Below are 21,632 nucleotides of genomic sequence, written 5' to 3'. Positions count from 1 at the left end.
CGTCACTTCGATGTCTGAGAAGCGCCTTCAGGTCAACATGATGCAGCAGCCCACCTGGGACCCCTTCCGCGACTGGCAGCAGGGCAGCCGCCTCTTCGACCAGGCCTTCGGCATGCCCTTTTTCCCCGAGGACTTCCCCCAGTGGACCAACTCCCACTGGCCCGGCTACTTGAGGCCCCCTGGCTCCATGTACAACAACAACTTCCTCTCCCAGGGGCCCTACGCCCGCGCCCTGTCCCGCCAGATGAGCAGTGGCATGTCCGAGATGAGACAGACACGCGACCACTGGAGGGTGTGCCTGGACACCAACCAGTTCTCTCCCGAGGAGCTGGTGGTCAGAACCAAGGATGGGATGGTCGAGATCATCGGTGAGTGATGACAGACTTACATGACTAAGAGGAAGAGTTCTTTAGTAACTCTTCGAAACTTTTCAAATGCTTTGCTGAGACTCTGGATTGGATTCTACTTTGTTTATTCAGTGAAGTGGCATATAAGTTAAATGTAATGTAAAGGTTTTATTTAGAACCTAAATGCATGCTTTACAGTTTAATCACTTTATTTCCTATTGTCTCCTACTACAACCCATTATGAAGTAACTTCATAATCAGATTACACGCATGAACCGGACCATTTATCTTCTTTCTTTCTTTAGGGCAACATGAGGAGAGAAGGGATGACCATGGATTCATCAGCAGGAGTTTCACTAGGAAATACACGTGAGTGGATCATTTCTTTTAAAAACTGTCTACAATCTACTACATCCTAGCACATGTTTATTGAATTTCAATAAAGCATTTGAATAGGCACTTGAATAGGGAATTGTGTTTACCTACTGGCCAATGACACCCTCTCTTGTTGATGCAGTCTGCCCCCTACTGTTGACTCTGAGAAGGTCACCTCCTCTCTCTCACCTGAGGGTGTGCTGACCATTGAGGCTCCTCTTCCTAAGCCTGCTCTGCAAGCAGGCGAGGTGTCCATCCCTGTCTCCAAGATGAAGAAATAAACAGGAATCACCAGGCCACATTGGATAGGAGCCATCGTTCGACCCCATGATCAGCTGCTGACACACATCTACCCAGCTCACTAGCCGAGCTTTTGGTTCCTTATTTTTACATTTTGGTATGCAATGTTGTTTTTTTTCCTGTCCAGGTTGTCATCATGAGCTGTTTAAAACTTTTTTAGACCATTGTTTTATAACGGCTATGAAAGCAATCAGTGAGAAGTATATCAAGCATATACGTAACCAGTTTGTTATCTAATCCAGTGAAATGAGTGATACATTGTACAAAACCAGTGTCTGTACTGAAATGCTTCAAAACAGCAAACTAGAAACTAATAAAAATCTATTTTAGAAGTTCAGAGTAAAGTGAAGTTATATTTTGCAAAATACCAATGTTGATGTCAAAGATGAAGAGAGAAATAGAGTATGATAAATACAAATACACCCCATAAACTAAAGAGAGGAAAAAGAGAGAGACTTGAAGGGCTGAACCTCCATTATCATTCAAATTCCTTTGCCTCCTGCATCTCAGCATTCTGCTTTCCTCGTCACATGCACTCTCTCTCCTCCCCTCTTAGTTGCTGTCATACTTTCCAGTAAGAACTGTACTTTGGGGCATTGTAATGGACTATGGTTGCTAATCGGACAAGCTGTGTTTGCCCAGGGCTGTGATAAATTTGCAGAAACGAAACCAGAACTCTCTGACTTAGAACTCTCTAATGTATCACACAGTTACTCTCAGTTCACAACAAAAACAGGATGTTCCACTTTCATTCTGCCCCGCCTTTCAAGCACTTAAATTCTGCTGGAGTCTGCGGCACTGGCATTAGCCTATCAAAATCAATACAGTGCCAGCGTTAATTGTAGCTGATATACGCTATAATGTTGCAGTGGCTCAGTGGTTGGGTGCTGGCGGGTCACTCCTTGGTAAGGCACATCCTCTGGACAAGTAAATGGTAGATTGGGACTGCTTGTCGAAACGATGCTGAGGGACTACCCTGAAGCCACTGTGAGTCTGCCAGGTACAGGTTATTTATAGAAGGTCTGCTGTATTTTTAGGAACAATTCTGACAGTTCCCTCGGGAATGTTTCTTTTTAAGTGCTTTTTATGTAGGGGATTATATAACCTGTGTTCATAATTCATACAAGACTGGGAGGATTTGGCTGTTCAATTGGTGAGACTAAATATTTATGGAACTAATTTTACATTGTAAGGGACCTGATTAAATACAAATGCCCTTTCAAAACTTTCCTCCAAATCTGTAAAAAAAAAAAATGTAGGCCTAACAATTGTGATATCCCTAGTTGCCACAGACACCTGCCTGCATATTCAGAATTCAATTTTCAAAAAACACACGCAAATCCAAACATTCATCTTTCAAGTGTAGCTTAGATTGATGAGACATAAAACAATCCCTGTGTCATGGTGCAGATCTGCTTGCAACAACACAGAAAGTACCATGTATTCTGCCCCCCATTGGTAATAGATGGCATTGCTATTCTTGATGCCATGATTGGTGCCACATTATGCCCTGGACACAGGATGTGTACAGCAAAACAGAGTCATGGATAAAATGCTTGAATGGCTTGATAAAACAAACACACATAAATAAATAAATAAATAAATAAATAAATAGGGAAAGTGCGAAAGAATGACAGAAAGAAGAGTTAACACAGATTTGGAAAACAGAGAGGATAGAAATGGTCCATTTCCTTAGGCTAATTTCCAACAGCTAATGCGACTATCCATCTACTCCATTTAACCTTTATCTCACCAAGGTCCCTTCTCTGTAGGAAACCTGGAGGTCAGCAGATTAACTCTTAGTTGGTTCGCCCTTCCCCGGCTCTCAGTGATTGGAGCCTCGGTGATGCTTTGACGGTCACTACAGGAAGGAGGTGCCTCAGTGTCAGTCACCACAAGGAGAATGCATTAGGAGACAGAGGATGGCCGAGAAGGGTCAGAATGAAAGGTTAATGTCATCCAATCTTTGGAAGCCATTTAAGAGAATCCACACATCATGGGAGAGGAGCAGTACAGAACATGTAATCTTTGTTTATATGCATGTACTGTATGTATGTATGTGCGTGCATGTGTGTTTGTGTGCGTTTATATATAAGTATAGAAAATGAAATACATTTTTTATTTATTTAGCACCTTTTGTGCATTGTTCCAGGACAAGGTGCTTAACAATGTAAAAGTACAGATATACATTATACATTAATATACCTGGATACAATAATTTAGTTAAAGGTGATGGCTACTCCCAGTGTAATTGAGCTAATACAGTGGGGACAACCCCAGCTGATATCTTGGTTCCCAGAGGACTGTCTTGCACCAGGAGAGAGAGATGGGCTACTGAATTCTAATGAAAATCAGATGCGTACATTTCCCTTGTCTCCTTGCAGGTTTTCTGTAGGTGTCTATACTAAGCTGAGGAGTGTGTGTGTGTGTGTGTGTGAAAGTGTGTGTGTAAGATAGGGGGCAGGTGGTGGTGGTGGTGGTGGTGATGTCTCTCACAGCCCTAGCAACAAGCTCACAATTGGTTGTCAGAGCAGCCAAGCTGCGCTGCCATTGGCTGGTCGGCAGAGCCACTGGAAGTGCCGGCATGCTCCTCTCAGTGGGGCTGCGTAGTACACGGCTGGCTGGAGGAAGCACTGCTCGTGAGCCCTGCCGTCCAACAGCTGGCCACCTCAGCCTGCCTGCCAACGCAAGCTCCCACCCCTCATATAAAATAAACAGATGTGCATGAATAATTGATTGCGAGTCTTACTAGACTGTGGATAAAGAGAAAGAGAAAGTGGAGAAAGTGGAGAAAGAATGAGAGAGATGGAAGAAATGGAGAGAGAGAGAGAGTAAAAGAGGGAATGACAGAGGCAAAGAGAGATAGAGAGGGTGAGCAAGTGTGTGAGAGATGATATAAGGAGGTGGGAGAGATAATTTAGAGATGCTAACAGCATCATGCAGCTGGTTGCATCCACTCACCAGCCTCACGCTCTGAGTATAGCTGTTGTGTCAGACTCTGCCTTCTCTTAGACGTGCGGTTAAAAAAAACTGAGTCGCAATCCGGTCTGGTAACACACATCAGAACCAGGCTGTCGAATCTAGCTGCTTAAATGCATGGGGGAATTGTATTACATAATGAAATGCCTCTCCTGTCGACGCATGCCGCGTCAATAGATTATACGATTATACACACCTGAGTGTAAACTGAGGGATTAGCAGGACCAGATGGATTATTAGGGTCATGCTGTGAGATTAAGAACATATGTTGACTGATAGTATAATGTAGGCCAATGGGCAGGTGTAGGTGAAAAAAACAATAATAGCAAAAGCTAAAGCAAAAGTTCTCTCTCTCTCTCTCTCTCTCTCTCTCTCTCTCTCTCTCTCTCCGTTTCACTGTTTCTCTTTGTCTATCTTTGTATCTCACTATACTCTGCAATGCAGCAGGATACGTTGCCAGAGAGAGGATGAGCAAGGAGTGTAGCCAGAGGGTGCAGCTAGCTTCAGACACCACTGAGCAGCTTCCGCTCTGGAAGGAGAGTGGGGGACATTTGGCTCAAGACAAAAAAAAAAAACCTTACTGATCACAATGAAAATGGAGATTGTGTATTTGACATTTTAGCACTATAATGTCCCAGTATTATAATTTCCACATTGGATGAAAGTCTTGCTCTGGCCTGGGACAGTAGAACTCACCAGGGGTATGGAGCTTACATGTCTCTAAGAAACCAACCAATCAGGGAGAGCTGAGCTAGACTGCTACTCAGTGGGAACCCATGACGAGGCACACAGCATCCACGACTGAGATGTTTGGCAAGGCATTATGGGTTATTTATGTCCACATTCTCAGTCATAAAGATGCAAAGAACCCAGTGATGGATTAGGTTGAGATACTACTACTGCTTTCAACTGAGACTGTGTGTGTGTAGCCTACATGTTAATGGAGATTGTCTTCCATTTTTAAAGGCAGCGTTAAGATTAGTGCAATTGCACAAAATCAGTCAGTAAAGAGTGCTGCTGGTTGTTTCTGAAAGATATTTCCTTTTATAATCCCACTATGGTGAAAATTATATTAAGATTAGCTCCATTCTTGAAACAACAGCCATTACAGACAATTGTTTGTGCATTAGTGACATCAAATTGTGATGGCAACATAGCCTATTTATGAAAAAGGTCTCATCTTTTTTGTTGTTGTTGTTGAACTGGTTGCAGTGTTTCATAAAGCCTGCATGCATGGAGTCTATTGATTTTTTTCAGTCTGATGTAACCAGAATGAATTATTGAGAAGAGATACCGACAGCTCCAGAAAGAGGATTCTATTTCTAACCAGCTCCACACCTGTTCTTTAGCTTTCCCCAGCAAACTTAAAAAGGTGATGGTAGTACCACAGCAGATATGTCCCTAATTCTAGTCTGTACCCTTATCAAGAGATAATGATTTTAGATCCTATGATCCATATGTATGTATGTATATGTGTGTGTATATACATACACACATATATTTCACTCTACTTTTACATAACAGTGACTAAGTGCCTGGCATGATAGAAAGTCTATGCATTTGACAGCTTCATCAGCCAGGTCACTCTTGCACTCCACGGTGCAGTGTGCAAATCAGTTCCTCTCAGGGGATGTTCTCACAGAACTCCTGTAATTATGTGGGACGTTTTCCATGTGGTGAAAAAAAAAACTGAACATGCTGACTGGCCAACTAATCAAATTATTCCACAGTTAGGTCAGGGGAACTCCAGTATGAGTGGTTATTGCAAGGAAGCGTTCAGAGGAGCCTTTTAGAATGCCCTTTGTGCAGTCTGTCTGGCCTATTTCAGCTTGCTGGGTTAAATTCAGAAGCCTTTAAATCTTCTACCTCTAGGCCATGAATGGTGATTAAGGACAGTAGAAGAAAAGTCTCTTGAACTGCATGTACACATAGTTCAGTATCAATTAGTGTTGGTTTGATATTCATTCAATGGTGGGTTTTGCTGTTGGTACATAAACATGTATTACTATTCTCATTGCTGGTAGTTTTCTAGTCCAACATTGCTTTAAAGACCTCTCAAGTCTGGATCCTGAATAATCTTTCCCTGTATTACTGCTATTACAAAATAATGCACTTTTATAGCCTTCCATATACTTAATTTAGTGATGACACCTTTTTTAAGACATGTCTATCCTGTATGTAACTTTATGGCCATTCCCACGTGCGCCCATGTTTATCAAAGCAACTGTCTGCAGTGTTTCCCACAGAATTGAATTATATTTGTGGTGGTAGGTTTGCAGAATTAAGTTGAATGCAACAGTTTTTAACACATTAGCGCAGCGTGGTTATGATGCTAACAAGATTTAAGCACAATTTAGTAGAACCTGTAAAAATCATTGTGTGGTGGTCAATGTTGATATTGTGGTGGGCCGCCACAAATAAGTCAATGTATGGGAAACGCTGGTCTGATAACGAGCTGGGTAGCCAGTATTACCGTCTCAGAAATTGGTCACTTCATGTGCAAAGCAAAGATCGGCAGCCAATACAAATAAAATACTGCTGCTGATAAACATTTGAGAGACAAGACCTGAGGTATTTATTGAATATGTGCGGAACACTACAATCCAAACTGTGTGCCTATACCACCAGCCCAGCCATGCTCTTGAGGTGTTCTTGTTTGAGTCAGTATTTAGTTAAATTGAGTATGTGTATGTATGACTGACTGTTCTCAGAATTACTAATGTGCTCAAAACATAGAAAACACAAAATTTTTGACACAGAGAACAAACTCGTCAAGCTTATGCTGACATTTTGGCCAAGACCCCACTGCTAGAAACTGCGTTGTCATGAATGAATGAATGAAATAGAAGCATAACAGAACTAAACATAAAGTAGCTCCTTGTCAGAATTTGCATAATCCTCTATGAAAAGTCAATTACTCGTCAATAAGAGTCAATGACACAGAGGTCAAACTTATCAAATGAAAGAAACCAAAACAAACATGAAAATAAACAAACACAAAATGTTTCTGTGACATGGTGCATACACTTCTTTAAGGCTGAAATCAAATAGAATGTCAGGCACACAAATGATAAACACAGGTGTTTTACAAAAAATAAAACTTACAATAACAAACATAAAAACACAAACAAAAGAACAGCATTTTGATATTTGATATCTTGTCTGTCTTGTTTTAGAAATTTTATCATCCTTGTTTTTTTCTTCTTCTTTTGCTCATTTGCAAAATGACAGCAGAACAATAGACATGACCAGTGGGAACCAGGAGTTGCGCTTGTAACCTTGTCAAATTCTTTTTTATTTATCATATTTATCATTACTTAGGCTTGTGTGCAACTGCTACATAATGACTCACATTCAAGATATTTGTCACTCAGGAGACAGCTATAAGGTTAAAAAAACAAACGAACAAAAGTACAAAGAAAAGAAAAATAAGTGTATACTGCCAGGAAATAAATTATGGTCCATGGTGTTAGTCCCTTACAGACACACTTCACGATCATTTAAACCGTACATGTTTCATTGCATAACATGACAGGAAAAGCACTCAAATACTTTTCTTAGAACAAATGATTGTTTAAGCAACGTCTTAAACAAATTGTTTTTTTTTTACCATGACAAACACCAGTATATAAGATAATCACTGATGCATTTGTCTGTTTCCCCCCTAAACCTCCGAGAATTTTAGATCAACAAAAGAAAAAAAAAACATGTTCCATGTCACAACAGCAACGCTCATAACAGTTTGATTTATTCTTAACAATCACAATTTTGGTATAGCAAATTAATAACAAAATTAAATCAATAGAAAGTTAAAAATCATAAATAATCAAATTGAAGCCCATTTACTTCTTAACCATATGAATACATAACACCCAAGGTATAAGTTAATAAAGTCAAGCTATTTTATAAATACATCACCAGCATGCACAATATTGAATCATTGATAATATTGTTGTAATGATCTTACACTGACAAAACAGTTTAGTAGGCAAGTGCAAAAATAAATTAAACACAGAAGTAAACCACAAACTCTTGAAGCTGCTATATTTTTTTCCTATTTTCTATTGTTAACAGTTAAGTCTCCAACAGTAATTGTACCTTGACCTCGAAAGTCGTCAGTGGGTCCAGTAACAACATTATGTAAGAGATCCACAAGGAAACTCTTGAAAGGGCTGGAAATGGCACAGTCATTCTTTTCGAGTTCAACAACTCGTTTGTTTAGAAAGAGTTGAATTTGAAGTGGCAACATCCCGTTTAGTGGAATTTAAACACTATTATTACATGGGTACCAATTGACCAAAGTAAATTTAGAGAATGATGTACAATCTGATGGGGAATTTTTAATCCATCACATTATATTATATATTCTGTAAATATCTTAATGTTTTACTGAAATCACTGACAACTTTTTCTCTTTTTTTTAACTGTCGCATTCAAGTGTTTATTTTTTTGTGATATTTTTTTAAACATCAGACCTCTTTCAAATGCATGTCTACTACCCCAAAAAGATTACTAAGCAGCTTCCGTTTGAACTATATCAGCCCATAAGCCAGTCTAAGGCTGTCACGCCAATCCAACAACCACCACCCCTGACTGACTGTCATTTTCAGTGGTTTTGGCAAACGTCAAAAGATAATCAAGAAGAGGGAGACCCACTCAACTATATATTCATATAGATATATTTCTATATATATTTCAAACTAAGACTTCAACCCACTGACCACCACCCCCCTCCCCCTTCGCCTCGATTTTTTTTTCTTTTAACTTGTGGAAAAATAAAGAACTGCTGCCGCCGTGGAAACGATTGGCCAAAAGCTGCTGCCACCAAGAGTTCCACCAGCCATATTATTTATCTTTTTAATGTCGTCGATGTCAACAAAACATTTTTTTTTCAATTTCCTTCTCTTCCCCAGAAAAGAGAGTGATGCCTTCCCCTCTTTTTTTTAGTTGTTGCCCTCCCCTCCCTCATCGTCTTGTTGATCACTGGTCCACAGAGTGAGGTTGTCTCGCAGCAGCTGCATGATGAGGGTTGAGTCTTTGTAGGAGTCTTCGTTGAGGGTGTCCAGCTCGGCGATGGCGTCGTCGAAGGCGGTCTTGGCCAGGTGGCAGGCCTGTTCCGGGGCGTTCTGGATCTCGTAGTAGAACACGGAGTAGTTGAGCGCCAGGCCCAGCCGGATCGGGTGGGTGGGCTGCATGTGCTCCTTGCTGATCTCGTGCGCCTCGTTGTAGGACTTCTCGGAGGACTCGACCACGGTGGCACGCTTCTCGCCCGTGGCCACCTCGGCCAGGTAGCGGTAGTAGTCGCCCTTCATCTTCAGGTAGAACACTTTGCTCTCGTGCTGGGTCTCGCTGCAGTTCTTGATCAGGAAGTTGTCCAGCAGGTTCAGCACGTCCTGGCACACAGCCTCCAGCTCCTTCTCGATCTTCTCGCGGTACGCCCGCACCATCTCGATCTTCTTCTCGTTGCCGTCGGCCGAGGTTTTCTGCTCGATGCTGGAGATGACGCGCCAGGAGGAGCGCCGGGCGCCAACCACGTTCTTATAAGCGACCGACAGCAGGTTCCTCTCCTCGTTCGACAGGGCCTCGTTCAGCTCTGTCACCTAGGAGACACAAGTGACATATGCAATGCCGTCACTATTCAGAACACCTGCTCCACAAGTTAGTGAATCCCATCCCATCCCATAATCAAAATACACCCAACATCTTAATCAGATTTGATCTAAAACACATCACACATCATTTCATAAGCATAACATCATCATAATTAACCAGGAGGGACTATGGGACATGCTTATTATAAGATATCTGGAATAGCCATGAGCACATCGACTATCAGTTCCCTGTGATCTCATTCCACAGCCATACACAGCACTGCAAGGTACTGTCCCTCATGGTTCATTTCTGCCAACAGATTCAACTGCAAAATATGCAGTGGCCTTTTCATGTCTCCCTTCTCTCATCTCACTGCTTTATGAGACGCATGACCTCAACATTTTGTACCAATATAGATTAACTGTCACAGGCGCACAAAACTGAAGGGAGAATTATGTTGAAAAGCGAAAACAGCGTTAGGAAATGTGGGTAACTGGGGAATCTGGAATTCTGAGAAGAGCTACAAATGCTGCATTGGGGCGTGAACTGAGACAAAAGGTGTTGCCTTATTCTGCCGCGACCGGAGAGAACCTCTACCCGCCAATACTCGGAAGTAGGCCAACCTCTTTTCTTGCGCCTTCATTTTAACACAGAAATTTTGCTCAGTTGCATCTCTCTGCAGCAGGGGAGTAGGAATGAGCCACAAAGAGCAACAGCTAATATAAGCGGCAGTGGCGATAGGCAACTCCCTGTTTCCATGGTGATGGGATTGCTTAGCACACTGCTAGTCCCAAACTGTGGCTCTGCCAACAGTACAGCTGGTTCTACAGTGGATGAGACACCGAGACACAAATGAGTTCTGCTCGATTCTGAAGCACGGGGAGCGAGCGGGTAGGACAGCCATTGGGAGAGCAGGGAGAGGCTCTATGTGGGGGGTTGGGAGCTGTAGGAGGTAGAATGTTCCCAGGAGGACTCCAGGGGCAGCTGTGGTGAAAGCCAAGACGATGGCGGTTGTGGCGGGGCAGGTCACGTGTTGCGCGGTGACCTTCTATCGGGCACACGCCGACCTTTTCACCTGTCTGTTGAGAGGTGACACACACTGGTGGGCCTCCAAAAAATGCCTCGACCTCTCCCACAACCAGCCCTCCGGCCAAGACATGGGGGCTTACATCACTGTCTGGTCTCAAATGAGAAAGACAAGTATGCGATGGAGCTATGAATGGAATTCCATACTCTCCACACGGCTTTCCATATCAGTGACAATGTCCAAACATTATCTGACTGAAACATGGTTAGGTTGCAGGTCTTTGGGTTCAGTGTGCCCTAGATGGAATCTGGTCACACACTTGGCACATCCACGCACCTGATGACGATTAGATGCTTTCTAGCCATCGGCCGTTTGACTCACACAGTTTGGCTTTTCTGATTTATACTGGAGCCATTTTCACATGCGTACCACCACCCAGACTGTTCCATGAAATCAATTCCACAGAATGAATATGTACATAGAAATTATCCTTTATAAACACTTCTTTGCCTTCTGTGATGACTGCAACCACATTTTCTAAATTACAATTGATTTCGGCATTGACTGATGGTCTCAGATTGAAACCAAGGCAACTGCTGACTTCAATTGTACATTCATGTACAAAAGAACTGTAGGGCCAGAGCAATATAGATATAAAGAAGTGAAATAGCAAAGTAAATGAGAAGAGCTCAGTTAAAATATCAACCATCAACATATCGAATAACAAAGCACTGTGGGTGGCATTGGATTTTTTGTCTTTTTTCGGTAGTTTGATGGAGATGCAGTCCCTAGAGGGTAATGTGGAAGTCTATTTCCGGATCAAAGAGAGCCTGGGACAGTGACGTCACAGCCACGGCTGGCAAAAGTGACTGGGCATAAAATGAGTAAATGGCAGCGGATTGGCTTTCAAATTCCAGAGGGTCACGCCGTTGCCCATCTGGTGAATGGCAGAGCTATCATTAAAGTGGAGAAACTCAACCATTAGGCTATAGATGTCGCCATGGCAGCAGCTGTACAAAGCTACAAAGTACAAAAGCCATGGGGTTAACAAGACAGCTACTGAATTGGGTGGGTCTTTCAATCCTAGCATGAATCTGCCCCACTATGTCTTACTAACCTTGATGAATTGCACCTATGCGATCAGTCATAGACTACCATTACATACACGTTGAGCACAGTGAGCTCGTCTCCGGAGAGTGCTGCACTTAAGGCCAGGCTTTGGGCCAAAAGGGATCTGCCTGTTTTTTTTTCTACCCCGACTGAAGTTTTAAGAACCTCCATCTGACACATGATTGGTTATAAGACAGACATGACACAGGGCAAATGGTTTTCAACATCTGAGCTTGGGGTCAAGAGATTCCCCTTAAAGAGCAAGAACAAGTGTATGCTTCAGTGTAATGATCCAATTGGGACTAGGATATTTCTGTATTGCTATAAAGTAAAGCTAAGTGCAACTGACAAATAAAATAAACAACCAAACAATTGCTATCCGACAAAAAAAAAAAAAAAAAACATCCATAAAAAGAATGCTGGGTGGTGTGGCTGTTCAAATGCATAGTTCATGAGTAGAAACGTCATTTGGGGGACTTTGTTTTTGAATATTTTATGGTGTTGCAAAAACGTGTGTCAGTGAGCCCTCTCCAGTGGCGTCCCTCACCCCCACCCCCAAGCCTCAACCTCCCGGCCCTGCCAGGAAGGCGAGGTGACTGCACTGACAAAGCAGAAATCAGAAAGGGCCAGTGGAAAGGGATCCCACATACACACTTCAGGGTGCCACCCTCTCGCCTTTGAAGCTCTCTGGATGGAGTGCAACTCCCCCTGTGAAGAAGCCTCCAGTGGAACAGTCTGTGGGCCAGAGCAAAATGACTCTACCATTTTTTAGCCATTTTAAAGATAGTATCTATTTCTTTAATAGCGGAAAGGTAGAAGCAAACAGAGAGGAGTATTTTTTGCTTCCAATGCCAGTATCCTGAAGTTAAAGCAGCCTAGGGGCCTTAAAGGCCTCTTAATCACTTCCAATGATTTGGTTGATGGAGGCATGGCATTTTTTAATGATCCAATCAAAAACAGTTTGAGACTAATATTTTTTGCTGAGTTGTAGCCTACACATGGCAAAGCCCTATGAGCAAACCCACATATGTTGTCTCATGGACACAAACACACACACACACACACAAACACACACACACACACACACACACACACACACACACACAATGCGACACAAAAATGTCTGCTGCCCTCCAAATGCTACCATCAGAAATATCCATCCAAGAACAAGCCACGTATAGGATAGAAAAGACCAATATTGAATCTGTACCAGCCTCTGCTGCAATATGACAACGATGGAACGTTCGGGAAGGAATTCTGCTGCCTCCTACGTTTGTTTGGAGAAAATCCTCCAATTGCTTCCATTTCAGCACAGGGATAGCCCTCCAATTGAGAATGAAGAAGAACAATATAAAGCCTATTCATATTGCAAATAAACTATGCAAAATAAAGTGTCAAGGGTTATAACTGAATTGCATAATGTAATTGTGCCCTATGGTGATGGATGGCCTAAAAATTGAATGTCCATTAAACATGAACAATATGAACAATATCGTGGGATTTTGATTCTGAGGCTTCACATCCCTGGTCCTGCCTCTCAGCGTTCAGTTGTAAATGTGCATTAGGTTACATTAATGAATGACTAAGCAACTTTTAAAATGACCGTGATTCGGTGCGTAAAATAAATGAAAACTACGACAAAATATAAAAATCACGATGTCCAGCTACTATCTGTCTGACATTTTTGCGTCCTCATTCATTTTATTGTAATGTAGCCTAAGACACGGGAGGCACCGCCCAAGGTCCAGACGGTCTAGCCTATACTCGTGGTTCCTCTGTGCTCATAAGGTTTTCTTTCACACTACCATACCACTACCTTTCCACATTAGACAATTTACACATTATGTCGAATTGGAGTTATTTCAGGACGATACGTTATGTATAGTAGTATAATTCAGTAGCCAACGAGCCTCCCTGAGCAGACAGCAATTTGGTACCAATGTAATGAATGGAATAAGATCATATTATCCCAAAATATTATGATTATATGACTGTTTGGAATGTCTAGCACTGATGGCGGTGAATAACATCAAAACTAATGTCAGTATTTAAAGAGAGGACTTACCGATTTCATGGCAGCTGCCATATCATCGTATCTTTCAGCTTGTTCTGCAAGCCTGGCTTTTTGTACCAGCTGCTCGCGATCAACCATTTTGACCGGTTATTAGGGTGTATCTTTTCTATATTCTGAGATGAAATCGTGAAAAATGCTATAGGCTATGCAACGCGGTGAAATTGAACGAGGATCGCGCTGCAGCTGTTGCCTGCTATCTGCGCTCGTGCCGACGGGACACCCTAGCCCCCCTCCTCACGCTTCTACGAGGCTACGTCATCACTCTAAAAAGGTGGGTGCCTGGCTCGTGATGTAACAATCCATGTATGGGGGCCCAGAGGTCTTGCATGGGGGGCTTGTGGTGTCTGGTTTCGGGACCCCACTCTGTGTCATTTAAAAAGGGGACAGCAAAGAAATAACATATAGTTACAAGAAGTTTTGCATTGCCTTTCTAAGAGTCTAGGTTTTTCTACTGTGTTTTGTTCAGAAGAAAAATACACTTGGGTATAGGCTTATAACAGATTTATAAGCAAAGATAAACTTGCCATCTTTACTCTTGGAGTATAGTAGTAGTAGAGCTCACTCTCATAGGTTTTAGTTTACTGACTTGGCTGTTTGAATGAGCTATTGAAATGAACTCTTGTGATGGTTTTTATTTCACTTCTCAGAGCCTGGTAGAGATTTATAATGTTTCAAATGACTTTCATTGCTTCCTTTAATGTGAAACGCATTTATATAGGTAACCCTATCATAAAATCATATCCATAAAGTCAACTAACAAACACATAAAACATCATCTGAAAAATTGCATCAAAATTGTGATTTCATTATATGTTATATGATCAGAAGTACTTAATCACTGAAATAGACAGACTTACCAGCATCCTGACAACACATCTCCCACTCCAATCCCAAACCCCCAGTGGAACATCTGTCAGGTTAATACCGACGAGGAAATTGGTGGCATTTCATTAGCCTTCCAGAAATACGCACAGCACAACATATCAATGCATATACTGTGACAATGTCACCATCTGTGCCGCAGTGATGTGAACAAAGCTCGGAGGAAGCAATGACATTCACGTCCGCCAGGTGTAAGAACTGCTTCAGGGCCTGTGTGTGTGTGTGTGGGGGGGGGGTGTGGCGGGGGTGGATTTAGGGGTGAGTCTAAGGTGAGTGAGTTTCACAACCAGCTCCACTTGGCACAGTTCTGGAAAAGGCTACTCAACTAATTAGCCACCCAGCTCAAAGCAGGATTAGGACAAGTTGGACGTCATATCATTATTTCTGTCTTCCCAAGCTTCAATGTAGGACGTCTGTCTTTGTTGTCTCTCATGCTATCTACCCTCTCTGTCTGACTGTTCACAAATTCACTGAAGCTAAGCTGCTTTGAGACATTCTGGGCTGCTCAGAGTGAATTCTACAATTTATAGTTGAAAATACGAGGGTGATATGCAGTTTAGCTTCAATGAGTACAATTAGCTAAATAGGACAGATGAACAGGTGAACAGATAAACAGCTAATTAGCCAGACAAAAGTTGATAGACAAACAAATGCATAGATCTCTTTTTGTGCTTTTATCTAGACTTTTCTATCTTCTGTCTGTTTACTAGACCATGTGGCAAACCTTTCCCCCTCTCTCTTTCTCCACTCTCTCTCTCCCTCTCTCTCTCCCTCTCTTTCCCTCTCTCTTTCTGTCTATGTGTCTCCTCACTTTTTCTAGTCCTTTTTTATCTTCTTGTCTTTCCACCCAAGCCCAGGTGTAGTGTCACTTCTCAACATGGCCTCACCCCATGCCAGACCCCCCAGATTGTATGTGTCATGTCTCGCTGGCAAACTTGGAACACTCATCCGTTCTCTCCAAAGAGGATTACACACCCGATGGGCGGGTAAGGATTAACTTGGTTACCTTAGCGGAGTGGCGCGGCAAGAGAGACACCGCCAAGTGTTGTTTGCATACCACCTGTCCACTTGTCTGCTGGAGAACCCCACAGGTAGCACAACTTATCAAGGCTCAAACACACAAGAGGGTACCTGTTGGTAACCTCGGGGGGCATGATAGGTCTGGATGTGTATCTCAGCCCAGATGGCATCAGGGTTGCCACCCCGGAGGATATTCTGCGCTGGGAGAAGGAGAAGGATTTGTACGACCCAAACGTGCGCCTCTTTGTGGCCCTGTTTCCCTACAACCCCTCACTGATGTCCCCGAACCCAGATACCTCAGAGGAGCTGCCCTTTGAGCGGGGACAGATCATTAAGGTGAGCGGGGAGATGATGGACTCAACTGCTATGGCCAGCACTATGCTTAATGCGCCTTTTGTTTTAATTGATTGTGCTGATGCACTTTTCTAAGCATACATTTACAGTCATTTGTTCATAGTTTTGGGGTCATTCATGTTCATTACGATTTACTGTTCTGTTTTCTATCATTGTAGATTTGACTTCATATAGATGAGTTGATTTATGAAATATTTATATATTTAGCTATAGATAAACAATTGCTGTCATGGGATTATTGATAAATATTGGGCTTTCATTGAAATAGGAATATTCTGTGAAACATTAACTCTTAAAGAGATTCAGTTGTTGCACATGTCATCTTGTAAATTGATATGACATTGTCAACAACACACTATTTATCCTTATCCTTATCATCTTCAGTATTTACACCTATTGCCACCTCCTTGACACCTGGACGTGTGTGTAATGGTCTGGTTTAGGTCTACGGTGATAAAGATACGGATGGTTTTTACCATGGAGAATGTGCCGGCCGCTATGGGTACATCCCCAGCAACATGGTGTCAGAGATCCCGGTGTATGATGGTGACCAAAAACTCGAGCTGTTTCAACAGGGCTTCCTCCCTGAGGCCTCCAGCCCTCCTGAATCTAGAGGTAGCCTAAACCAAAATAGGAACTAGAAACTGTCTGCTTTGCCCTCTCTTTCTCTTTCTGTTCTTCTTTCTAACTCTCTCTCTCTCTCTCTGTATGTCTCTGTATGTCTCTGTATGCCTCTTATTTTTTTGTGTTCATGTTGTAGCACTGAACCACTTGGTGGCAACACAGTCACATATGTGGTGAAATCTTCCTGTTGTCTTAACTTCTGTTCTTGCGCGGATGTGTGTGTGTGTGTGTATGCACGTGCGTGCGTGTGTGCGTGCGTGTGTGTTCAGCTCCCAGTGCATGCTCAGCTCGCAGTGAGGCCTCCTGTATCCCAGACGACGTTGTGGTGCGAAGGATGGTGGCCATCTTTGATTATGACCCATGGGAAAGCTCGCCAAACACGGACATAGAGGTGATTGCTTCACACACACAAACACACTGGCAAATGCAACTTTCTCACTGAGATATAGGCTACACAAATATAACTATCACAGTATGTCCTGAAGCCTGATGTGGTGGTGTTAATTTAGACTTCAAACTAAAAAAAAGGTCTACCATATTCAACTCAGATACTGCTTTACACTGCTATCCATGTGAAAGTCCTCTAAGATCGCCTAAACCAATTAAAGGCATTACATACATTACATATATACACACATACAACTACCACATAGCTAGATAACAGATAAGAACAGTTGCAATGTGCACTGACAAATACAAATGTAGTTATTCTCACTGATGATTCAAATTTATTTTGTAGGATGAGCTCCCTTTTCGTGCCGGAGACATAATCTATGTTTTTGGAGATATGGACGGTGATGGCTTCTATTTGGTAAGTAGGGCATTTTCTGCTCACATCATTTTTGTACTTCAATACATTACTTCTTAAATATCTTTTCATCAAATGCACAATGTCAATATTGGTTTCCTGCACTTAGGGAGATCTGCATGGGTATCGAGGTCTTGTGCCATCAAACTATGTGGAGCCTCTGCCTTGGAACTAACAGATGATGCTGGATTCAATCAAAACGCATGAAGTATTTGTTTCATTAAGAAACACATGATGCCACTACACAAATTGTGTTCATTTCAAGTTCTTTAAGCACTTTAAGTAGGCTACTATACTTCATATTTGCTTTAAGATGCTATGTTTTATTTTATAATTTACTGCGAGGGCAATGGTTGCGTTTACTTCTATCTAACACTAATGAGGTTTTCCATAAACAAAAGTTAGAATCTTTTAATTTTCTTTTTTTTCAAGTCCATCTCATATCAATATATTATTTATCCATTATTTTTTTTCTCTTGTTGCTAAATATCTTTCTTTAGTGAGCCATAGCCTTACAAATCTCTCTCAAATTCACTTCATATTATGAGTGAACACTAGACCATGGAGTGAGAGAGAGAGAGAGAGAGAAAGGGTATAGAGACAGAGAGAGAGAGAGAGAGAGAGAGAGAGAGAGAGAGAGAGAGAGAGAGAGAGAGAGAGAGAGAGAATGGGCGGGAAAATAGTGCTTTCAACTATCTAAGTTTGAAGTGAGATTTGACGACTTGACTGAAGTTGCCTTATGCTATGCATTTTGATTCCTATGCATGATCAGTGAATTTATTCAAATGGCTTAAATATGGTTTTATAGATTTGTGCAAAATAAGAATTCAGTTTACCAAACAATGGAGATTAGATACAATCTTAGTTTTATAGAGCACCTTTTATTGTTGAATTTCATATCGATGCACCACAGCACTTTACAATTAAATGCAGTAATGAAGAATGTAATGAAACACAGTAGTTGTATCAGGAATCACTGTTATATTACAGTTCTAAATATGTGCACTGGAAATTGCATTTTTAATACAAATAAACAACTTAAACAGGAAACTGTCATTGTAAAGCGTCAAGTGCCTATATATATATTGGGGTCAAACAGAGGAAGAGGTTAAAGATGGTTTATGTAAAGAGGTTATCATAGTGTCTCGTGTTGGCATAGGTTGATCCATCACTTGTCATTGTAGCCAACAGTGCAGTCATCCATAAAGTAGGAAACACTACACTGTGGAGTATAGTTTAATAGTGCTTTCTACTTTATGGTTGACTACACTGTACTTCAGTCGTCCATCTTTCTTTTGTGAGTCCAATGCGTGCGTCTGAGTACTTCCTCCTGTTTCCTTTCGTAATCTCTGGGACATCATATTGAATCTAGTTCACTATGCCGATATCTTTTATATTACAATGAAAACATGACTATCTGGGAGCAGCAATTCTGTATCAAGATCAAGATGGTTTAAGAGAATAGTAACCACACTAAAACTGTGCATCAAAACGTCAATGGAAAGTCATTGTAAGTTCCTTTCTAGATCTCAGTAGCATTAATGCGGAAGACATCTTCAAGAAAAAATATTCAAGTCTGCAATACTGTAAACTCAATTCATAGGGAGTTGTTATTAGAGTTGTTATTACATAGGTACAGTTTTATTTGTTTAATTACACATTTATTATTATGACTTAATATCTTGGTTGGTACCCATTCTTTGTTATATTCATACTAGCACATAGTTGATATGTATGCAAATGCCTATTAGTCTAATGGCACAGTTTATATGTTCACTGAATTTCTTCATAAAAGTGTTACAACTAAAAAAAGAATATAATATATGTTCTTACCATCATGCTCGCCTGGGTCCCGGAAGAAACTGAGGGCTGAAGCGAGGGTTTGCCTCGCTTTTAACACACTCTCAACCACATGCTGCAAAACCACAGGAAGAGGCTCAACAGTCTCGATCTCTCTGTCAGAGGTGCAAAACCAGCGCCCATTGGGCCCCTGCATGTTCTTGATTTGAATAGAAACTGCAAAAACAGGCCTCTGTAACCTTTTAAGGGCATACCAGGAACCGATAAAAGGTGTTTTAGAAATCATGAAACCAAGAAGTTGCGTGTTTTTGACCTTTACAAAATGATCTGTCAAATATATGGTTCACAGCTCCAATGCCAAACTTCTATGAAAAAATGTTAGCATATAAGCACAAGAAAAAGTGAACATAATAATTAATAAACGTTGATCCCACAGGGCACAGTGGACACACATATCTGCCTGGTGTCACAGGAAATAATAATAGTGAAGAACGTGGGTGGTAAAATGTTATATAGTTCTTATGGCTTCTCCCAACAGGTTGTGTGACAAAGATTGAATATATTAAACTGAGCCGTGTATTAATCAGGCTTATGGAATTTATATGTTTGGACATTCATCATATATCTGTTATTCTAGTACCAGTAATACATAACTAAAAGATACTTCTGTATCTTCTGCTTCTTTTCTTAACCATTGCAATTTAACAGGAAGTTTACAATGGTCATTCCAGAAGCAGTCAGTGAGGTGGCATGCATTTGAGGAAGGATGGCCTAAATTTGAAAGACTGCCATTGAGAAATAGCCAGCTATGTAACTACTGCTCTTCCAGGAATCAGCTAAACTTTTATCAGTTTTAGGAGTTGAATCAGAGAGGTTCTTAAAATTACACCATAACTATTACATTAATTATGTTGTATCCAAAGATATATGTGTATGTGTGCATTAAACAACACATACACAACAGAACAAGATTTAGACAAAAGATTCTGGTAGCACCTGCCCTTTGGCCCTGCTACAGCAGTGTTGGCAGATGTTTTGTTCATGAAACCAGTGAAAGTTGTGAAAATCATTTGAATGATCAACATAAACAGTAGATATAAACTATAAGGAGCTATCAGAGGATGAGGTATGCAGATCATTCACTGAGAAAAAAAAAAACACTGCAGCGGCCTATAATTATTTCAGTTGATCAGGCCATACTGGAAAATGATGATAGAGTTTTGTTTATTGGCTGATCTGTATTTTCGCTGACAAGAACAAACGAAGGTTTCAATCTGCACAGTTTGTGGTATTTTGTTCTGCACTCATAAATATGATGCACAAAAAAAAGGTGCGACTTCGAAGCCACAGCAGAGTGTCTTTGCTGGATTGGAGCACGATATGTTCTCCGTTGTCTAGACAACCCAAACCTCAGAGTCGAGAAGAGCACACAGGAGGAAGCGGGGGATGGGTGGGGTGTTTGCATGAGAGTAAAAAGTGAAGTGCTACTTTCTAAAAATGAACATTGGGCCTAATGAAGCTTGAACTTCTTGAGTTCCAAAACCAAAACATTTTCTACTGATGATGATCATGATGATGATCGTTCTTGGATTTATTTACTTTACACTGCAAGACCAAAATAAAGGTTTGTAATTTCCTGTTAGACTAAATAGTAACATACTTAGAGATAGTGTGTATGCATGTGTTTGTGTGTATGTGTGTGTGAGTGTGTGTGTGTGTGTGTGTGTATGTGTGTGTGAGAGAGAGAGAACAATAAAGAGAGAGAAAAAGGAGGAGGGAAAGCATGAGTGAGAGAGAAAGACAAAGATAAAGAAAATGGCCTGATGACTAACACGTTTACCTGACACCATGCTGCCTATTTCCCCAGCCTAACAGCACAGCATGATCAGGTGTTGAGGGCAATCCTCTAGTCCACTCTCCCAGGGTTACACTTGCATCATCTAGCTATTCCTGGTCTGCATGGGATTGGCTCTATAAATAAGTGCTTAAAACCTGTTGAGGAGTGAATTATTTTCCTGGTTCCTTCTAGAATTCTATGCAAACAATCTATAGTTTCAGTGTTTTTTATACAGTCTATGGGGAAAGTCTCTGAGGGTAATTGTCGCATCATAATGCGGTTCGCAAACATTCTAATCACATATTTGTGACCGTACTCCTCAACAGATTAAGGATGACATAGATAGTTTACCCAACATATGGCGGTGGACGCAGAATCAGTGGGTATTAGACAAACAAGATGTGAATTAAGGTTAATTGAATTACTTCCCGAAGAAGTAAGATGATGTGGACGAAGTATAATCTAGTGGGGAGGAAATTAAAGATAAAAAGAATAAATGTGTT

General features: G+C 41.4%; 3 protein-coding genes across 3 annotated transcripts; 2 read left to right on the top strand and 1 right to left on the bottom strand.

Annotated features, from left to right (window-relative positions):
• Window positions 1-10: 10 nt before the first annotated feature.
• LOC143121175 (heat shock protein beta-1-like) lies at window positions 11-1,003 on the top strand. Its single transcript, XM_076281570.1, has 3 exons — window positions 11-368; window positions 653-716; window positions 865-1,003. Exons 1-3 carry the CDS (start codon window positions 11-13, stop codon window positions 1,001-1,003), a joined length of 561 nt encoding a protein of 186 aa, XP_076137685.1.
• A 6,002-nt stretch (window positions 1,004-7,005) lies between these two features.
• On the bottom strand, window positions 7,006-14,006 carry ywhag2 (3-monooxygenase/tryptophan 5-monooxygenase activation protein, gamma polypeptide 2). Its single transcript, XM_076282481.1, has 2 exons — window positions 13,796-14,006; window positions 7,006-9,601 (listed from the first exon to the last, which is right to left on the bottom strand). The coding sequence occupies exons 1-2, from the start codon at window positions 13,880-13,882 to the stop codon at window positions 8,945-8,947; spliced, it is 744 nt and encodes a 247-aa protein (XP_076138596.1). The 5' UTR covers window positions 13,883-14,006; the 3' UTR covers window positions 7,006-8,944.
• Window positions 14,007-15,838: 1,832 nt separating this feature from the next.
• LOC143121174 (RIMS-binding protein 2) lies at window positions 15,839-17,831 on the top strand. Its single transcript, XM_076281569.1, has 5 exons — window positions 15,839-16,042; window positions 16,504-16,657; window positions 16,954-17,075; window positions 17,424-17,495; window positions 17,602-17,831. Exons 1-5 carry the CDS (start codon window positions 15,839-15,841, stop codon window positions 17,665-17,667), a joined length of 618 nt encoding a protein of 205 aa, XP_076137684.1. The 3' UTR covers window positions 17,668-17,831.
• The last annotated feature ends 3,801 nt before the right edge of the window (window positions 17,832-21,632 follow it).

This window comes from Alosa pseudoharengus, unplaced genomic scaffold (assembly GCF_046254945.1).
Source record: "Alosa pseudoharengus isolate Yale_2024_CS ecotype anadromous, Long Island Sound unplaced genomic scaffold, YU_APseudo_1.1 YU_APseudo_1.1_scf_13, whole genome shotgun sequence".
NCBI lineage: Eukaryota > Metazoa > Chordata > Actinopteri > Clupeiformes > Clupeidae > Alosa > Alosa pseudoharengus.
This window is presented reverse-complemented; position numbering and strand designations above follow the sequence as displayed.

Coding starts and splice junctions, on each gene's coding strand:
- LOC143121175 (XM_076281570.1), top strand. CDS start 11: ATGTCTGAGAAGCGCCTTCAGGTCAACATGATGCAGCAGCCCACCTGG. Junction 369..652: donor TGGGATGGTCGAGATCATCG/GTGAGTGATGAC, acceptor TTCTTTCTTTAG/GGCAACATGAGGAGAGAAGG. Junction 717..864: donor AGTTTCACTAGGAAATACAC/GTGAGTGGATCA, acceptor TTGTTGATGCAG/TCTGCCCCCTACTGTTGACT.
- LOC143121174 (XM_076281569.1), top strand. CDS start 15,839: ATGATAGGTCTGGATGTGTATCTCAGCCCAGATGGCATCAGGGTTGCC. Junction 16,043..16,503: donor AGCGGGGACAGATCATTAAG/GTGAGCGGGGAG, acceptor GGTCTGGTTTAG/GTCTACGGTGATAAAGATAC. Junction 17,496..17,601: donor ACGGTGATGGCTTCTATTTG/GTAAGTAGGGCA, acceptor TCCTGCACTTAG/GGAGATCTGCATGGGTATCG.
- ywhag2 (XM_076282481.1), bottom strand. CDS start 13,882: ATGGTTGATCGCGAGCAGCTGGTACAAAAAGCCAGGCTTGCAGAACAA. Junction 9,602..13,795: donor TGGCAGCTGCCATGAAATCG/GTAAGTCCTCTC, acceptor TGTGTCTCCTAG/GTGACAGAGCTGAACGAGGC.